The following is a 7187-nucleotide window of genomic DNA, read 5'->3' on the forward strand; positions in this document are numbered from 1 at the left end:
ATATATATATATATATATATATAGTTTTCTGTTCCAAACATGTTGAATGTTTATCAGAACAAAATAGAAATATTGTCATGTTTAGTTCGGATCGTTGGATATATGTTTCTATTCCAAACTTAAATATAAATGTAATGTTTAGTTCAGCTGTTTGTGTATGTAACTTTATGTTCCAAATTTGCATGATAAATGTTCATCAGATTAAAAAAGAAATCTTGTCGTATTTAGTTTTCAAATATGTATGGATATAATTTTCTGTTCCAAAATATGGTGATAAGTATTCAATAGAAAAACCATTTTTCTTGTTAATATCATATTAATTACCTCTTAAAATAAATAGTAACTAGTGTTTTACTTTAGAAAAAAGTAAAATGAAAAGTATGATCGCAGAAATGTGAGAATAGTTATTACTGGTTTAAAAGGGTCCATGAAAATGATGTGATGAGCGACTTATGTAAGTTTTGTCTACACAAATGTTCATAGAGGACTGAAACACAAAAAAACTAAGCTAAATTCATTATATAACCACAGGAACTTATAAACCTAACGAAATCTAGGAATGACATGTATGCGTTCTGTATATTTTCTTTTCACAATCACTGATAGTTTGGTGTAGCTTGGTGGATGGGGCGCTCTTCTCGCAATATGCGTATAGTGGGTTCGCATCCCATCACCAAACATGCTCGCTCTCGCAGGGCGTTTAATGTGACGGCCAATCCAACTTTTCGTTGGTAAAGAGAAGCCCAATAGTTGGTGGCGAGTGATGATGACTAGCTTTCTTCCACATAATCTATCATTTCAAATATAGGAAAGTCTGGCGCATGTAGCCTGCGAGTATCTTTGCGAGGAATTCATCAAATAAATAAACACTCTCTGATAAAAAATTTGGCATCCACACAATAAAATCTCTACCGAGAAAAACAACAACATTAAGTAGTTTCAGCTGTACTTGAATAAGTTATGTAGTGATATAATTAAACTGCCACAGTATGACAATTATCAACTCGCTACTAGCTTGCAAAAATCTAAAGAGGTCTATAACAGAATGACTTTACTAACAAACTAACATCAAACTAGAGTACAGCGCTATCAGAGTCTTTGAATCCAGTTAGCAATAAACTGGTGTATAACACCTTCACACTCTCTAGGGTCAAGTTATACCAACCATCAGCAAACTGGTGTATAACACTTTTACAATCTGTAGGTTCCACTTATATCAAGCTAGCAGTAAACTGGTGTATAACATATTTACAATCTGTAGGTTCAAGTTATACCAAGCTAGCAGTAAACTGGTTTGTAACACTGTCACAATCTAAAGGTTCAAGTTATACCAAGCTAGCAGTAAACTGGTGTGTAACACTTTGACAATCTATAGGTTCAAGTTATATCAAGCTAGCAGTAAACTGGTGTATAGCACATTTACAATCTGTAGGTTCAAGTTATACCAAGCTAACAGTAAACTGGTTTGTAACACTGTCACAATCTAAAGGTTCAAGTTATACCAAGCTAGCAGTAAACTGGTGTGTAACACTTTTACAATCTGTAGGTTCAAGTTATACCAAGCTAGCAGTAGATTGGTGTATAACACTGTCACAATCTAAAGGTTCAAGTTATACCAAGCCAGCAGTAAACTGGAGTGTAAAGCTATTACAATAGTTAGGTTCAAGTTACACCAAGCTAGCAGCAAATTGGTGCATAACACTGTAACAATCTGTAGGTTCAAATTATATCAACCATCAGCAAACTCGAGTATAACACCTTTACAATCTGTAGGTTCAAGTTATACCAAACTAGCAGTAAACTGGTGTATAACAGTCATAATCTAAAGGTTCAAGTTATACCAAGCTAGCAGCAAACTGAAGTGTAAAGCTATTACAATATTTAGGTTCAAGTTATACCAACCTAGCAAAAAACTGGAGTGTAAAACTATCACAATCTAAAGGTTCAAGTTATACCAAGCTAAAAGCAAACTGGAGTGTAAATTATCAGAATCTAAAGGTTCAAGTTATACCAACCTAGCAAACAAGTGGAGTGTAAAACTATAACACGCTGTAAGTTCAAGTTAATTTATTGTTGTTGAGATGTAAATGAATTGTATTTTGTTTCAGGCAAACATGAGTATCGTTGTTGTGATTAGTAACTTACAAGATCATCCAAGTATAATCATTCATTAGTAACGTTTTTTATAACTAGATACTAAATAGTTTTTCTGCAGCTCTATTCTGCTGCCGTCTTCAATGAAATATTGAAAACGACCGAGATTCAAGCCGGGATCTTTTTGATGGTGTGTCTCGTACATTATCCACTCGTTATGGCTTAACTAATCGATATTAGCTAAATTTAACCAGTTTTATTTCAATACGTCTTTTAAAATATCCATTCTAAGATTTCTGTCGTCTGAGGAAGCGGGTTGGCCCTGTTGTGGAGCTCTGGATTTCGGAGTCGTGTTCAATCCGTGCACTACCATAAAATATTCCGAGCACTTTAAGCTGAGGGTGCATTATATGAGTGACAGTCAGCTCTTGAAGTGGAGGGTAGGGTGCTGGTGACTACTGCCTTCCCCCTGTTCAGTAGTTCATAATTGTGGTCGGTGACAGATAGATTTAGTAGATTTGACATACATACATAAATTTACATTAATGATATTAGAACAATACGTAGGTGCAAATGGATTTGCCCCTGATGAAGAAAGATGAACCCTTCGAAAGCGCTCCGCTATAAGGTTTTCTATTTTGTTGTACACAAATACAGATACTATTATCTATGCAATTTTCAAATACATTAGCATTATTTATAATACTGAAAAAGCGAAAAAACAACAACAAAACACACACACACACACACACATATATATATATATATATATTGAAAATATAACTTTTTTGTAGTAATGCAACGTCCATGGTCAGCATATTAGTTTGTTTACATTGAACTTCATTCTGTTTTAAAGCGGCTAAAGTTTGATTCGTTCATTTTATATTTATAATTCTCAAGAATAAAGTCATTGTTTTGATACAATGTTTTTATGCTACTTATAAACCAAATCTCCCTCTACAGATAGAATGTTTTTATATAATTACATGAGAAAGAGATACAGTAAAATGGCTTACTCTCATTCTAACTGGGTTGGATTAGAAAAATGACCTGGAAGACCAAGAAAATACGCAACAGCTTACATCGTATTCTAAAAATCCCATTTGGTTTTTATTGGATTTTCATTATCCATAGTCAACACTTTTGATCTGTTGTCGAAGGAAATAACAATACCGAATCCTTGACATATTAAAATGTAAATAGATGACAATTTCCTCACAATATGACCTCACCATTCAGTAGTTGCATAACGTATTACTGAATAATATGGACAATGCACATGGATGGAAATGTAAAGAACAATGATGCTTGTGGACGTAAATGGTATTTTAAACCCTCATGAAGTCAGGAAGATGCAGGGTTGACTTTAATAAAATATACCATCATAAGCAAAAGCTTTCATTTGCTTTGGTTTACTGAAATAATGTAACAACCAAATCTTTCTTTTTTATCAAACCAGTTGAAAAACAACAACAGTAAAAAACCCAGCAATATTTGTATACGATCCCTTAACTTGAAAATACACACATATATATATAGATTTCCGGAAATACGCAAAGTTAAATATTTGATATAAATCAGAAAAGAAAAGATTCGATCATGCACAGAAGCTTGTAAACCTAATGGTACCTATAGTTTTCTAAAGTGTTTATTTACCACTATTAGTTCATTAACTTCCTACCTCCTTACTGTCAATTCCAAAAAGGCCACTCACCTCTATCATCCCTAGTATTAGCATATCCAGATCTTAGATATCACGTGCTCCTAGATAGGATGTTGAAATAAAGTGTAATGAACTTTTTCCGTCTTTATTTTGAATAAATGAAAAAAATTAAGCTATGATCCCTGCTATGTGTATCACCCTGAGTGTAATGAAAAAAGTTATTGTAAACGTCATTGTAAGCGTTAAACTCTTCTGACATTTTTGGCTTCAAGAAAATATAGTCGAATTTCTTAGATATTTTCGCAATTTTGATTTTTAAACATACCTAGCGTTTTGTTTTTATTTAAATAAAAGTTCATTTTTTCTTCTTTTCCTTTTATTTTTGTAGATAAGTGCTGTACACTAAGAAGATTCAGTCGAGATGAGTTTAGCTGCTGCATGCTAAAGGTAATATTTCGAAGAAAAATACTTTATTTTAAAACAATCATAATATTAATAAGCTAATTAAACCATGAAACAAGAAACTTGAACGGATCGGAAAGTTGACATTCCTGAAAACATCACCTTCCGAAAACGTTCAGGGTATTGAGTTTCTTGGGATATGATGATTCTTAAACGAAACGATGAAGATCTGGTATGTTTAAGGTAATGTTCTAGACACAAATAGGCTACTGATATTTTTTGTTTTAAGATATGCTTATTTTATTTTTCAGAATGACGATGACAATTTTGATTTTTCTCATCATAACATTTTTTTCGGTAAGTAACGAGATTCTACATACTGAAGTTAAAAATTAGATTGGTTCTCACGCTTAACTATTGTTTGTTGCAAAACGTTGTTGATTTATCGATCTGATTTTTAAATGAAAAATAAAACGTTTTGAAATTGTTAAGAAGCTGTTTCGTATTCTTTCATTGTATTGGTCTGTACCTTATAACTGATATATCTAATATAATTTTTAATTGTTCTCTAATTAGGTAATCGTAGGGTGAAATATACTTGCCCCCAGTGACTCAGTAGCAAGTCTAAAGATTTATAACGATACCCGTGGTGGGCACAGAGCCCATTACGCAATTTGGCACAAAGAAACTTGATTTTGCTGTCATCTAGCGGCTATTTATTGTACTAAAATTTCGCGTTAGTTTTCTACCAAGCATGTGATCTGTCGAAAACGAACCAGATTACTTATATATTGGGTATTTTGTTTTCAGTATATCACTAATACAATCAAGTTCTCACAAAAATAAATGTATTTATTTTGGCATTCAAGAGATCACAAGTTTAAAACTCTTATATTTTCCTAATGTCCAGGAAACTTCTGTTTTGGAGCTTTCAAGCACATCATGTATACCGAAACTGTAAACATTTGAAGTTAAACATTACGTTAAAAGTTTTTAACTAGTGTGATTCTGGAAGTTTTGGGACCTATCACATTGATGTATAATGTTTGATCATCTTATTATTGATTTGATTTTGAGACTTTCCGAAAAAGCTTTGAAATCGTAAGGTGTATTTTACACAAAGTGTTAAAGCTTTGAAATTGTAAGGTGTATTTTACACAAAGTGCTAAATTTTTGAAATCGTAAAGTGTATTTTACACAAAGTGTTAAAGTTTTGAAATCGTAAAGTGTATCTTACACAAAATGTTAAAGATTAGATTATCTGAGAACCTAATGTTGTTATTTTTTTCAGTTAGCGTATTAATGAATTGAGTTAGTAAATATTTTTTAACTTCCTTGATCGAATACAGATTTCCACGGTTCTTTCTCGGGAACCTAGCCGAAATGACAGCAATGTGGAGAATGTTATAGGTTCGGTAGTGGGAGATGAACTCAGTAGTGAAATTGCTACTGATAACACAAGAGGTAACTAAATATTTAGTGTATGCTATATTTATTATAAAGTAATTCTAATCTTCCGATAATCTTCAGAACTAAATAAGCCAAAAAGAAATGGTAAAAATAAGTTTGATAGTTTATCGTTTTAGATTTTTGCAGTGAATCAAAGTCATGTTTTGCATTTTGCTGTACTTAATAATTTTATAAATTTAAAACATTACACAAAAAAAGGAGTATCTTAGTCTGTGGATATCAGTCCAAAAATGAATTCGTCACTTCGTATATCATATAGAGAGACACCTTATAAAATGCATTATCTACTTGCAAGCGACGAGTGTAGGTGACGTCTTTCAAAGGTACTCCATGGCTAACTGTGCAAGCTGCTCTTAATTTTGAACTGATAGAGAATGGGGAAAAGTATCTAGAAAAACACCATCTACAAAATTCTCACAAACATATTGGATCTCTTCGCACCAACTTTTATAGATTCTCTGACCCCACTAAATAATGGATTGTTTCGCTGTTATGTTTGTGGAATCTCTGACCTTGCGCTATTAATCTGTTTACATAAACAGTAGTGAATTATCATTGTCCCTTATGTCTTTTTTAATGAACAGAAGGAAGCAAAGTCACTAAATAAAATTAAGGCTTTTTAATAAAATTCGTTGAAAAAATTCGCGTTTGGTAATTATCGTATAAAATATTTTTAAAACCTAGACAGAGGTGAAAGAGTTTGGATTTAGTTTGATTTCTAGAACCGTGTATTCATAATCAATATTTGTCGTTTTTGTTTGTTTGTTTGTAGCTTACTTATCGTGCGAGTCTGGAGAGATGGTTGTAAAGATAAACTTTACAGAACCTTATCTAGGTGTAATTTACACCAATTATGATCGTTCGAGTCCTTGCAAACTTTATGGCGATGGTCGACAATACTATGAGCTCCGGATTCCATTAAAAGGTTGCGGGACTAAACAGGTAGACAACGATCTTTGTATTTCTCTGTTGTTTTTACTCGGATGAACTGCTTATCGATTTGAGGGGCGGTGTGGTTCATGTAACGTAATCACTGAATAATAATAAAAAAAATCTTAACAAAAAGTAAAATTAAACCAATTTTTTCGTACACATTGTTACGTAATTAACATAAGTTAAAATGGTAAATTTTAATCACTAGACAGTTTGTTACTAGCTAGGTAAATAACGAGGTTGTCATACGAATTTCGACGTGCAATAAAATATAAGAGGGGAAAACAGAATATTTTTTATTCATTAGATAAACATAAACTATTGAAGTAAGGAACTTTATGGCATTTGAAAGATCAATTTAATCTTTTCTTTCTTAAGCACAAGAGAATTTTCCTGCAGTAAGCATAAGAGTAGAATTTTTCTTAAAACTTAACTTATTATAAAACTAATGTTTAGTCTTTCTTTCTTCTATTAGCACATTCTCTTTAGGATAAGAAAATTCTTCTAGTGTTAAGAAATGCCGTATTTTTCGATGTATAAGACGTACTTTTTTACCCGAAAATTTGATGTCAAAATCTGTTTGCATCCTATACACTGAAGGTATGAATAATATATATATATATAT

General features: G+C 32.2%; 1 protein-coding gene across 1 annotated transcript in view; it reads left to right on the plus strand.

Moving 5' to 3' along the window:
• The first annotated feature begins 5101 nt into the window (after window positions 1-5101).
• The window catches only part of LOC106470001, a 5631-nt gene continuing 3545 nt past the window's right edge, over window positions 5102-7187 (plus strand). The window contains exons 1-3 of the mRNA XM_022398559.1: window positions 5102-5116; window positions 5509-5623; window positions 6402-6571. Of these exons, the coding sequence (XP_022254267.1) occupies window positions 5102-5116; window positions 5509-5623; window positions 6402-6571 (300 nt within the window). The remainder of the gene's footprint in view (window positions 5117-5508; window positions 5624-6401; window positions 6572-7187) is intronic.

The sequence above is a fragment of the Limulus polyphemus genome, unplaced genomic scaffold, assembly GCF_000517525.1.
Source record: "Limulus polyphemus unplaced genomic scaffold, Limulus_polyphemus-2.1.2 Scaffold3766, whole genome shotgun sequence".
Taxonomy (NCBI): domain Eukaryota; kingdom Metazoa; phylum Arthropoda; class Merostomata; order Xiphosura; family Limulidae; genus Limulus; species Limulus polyphemus.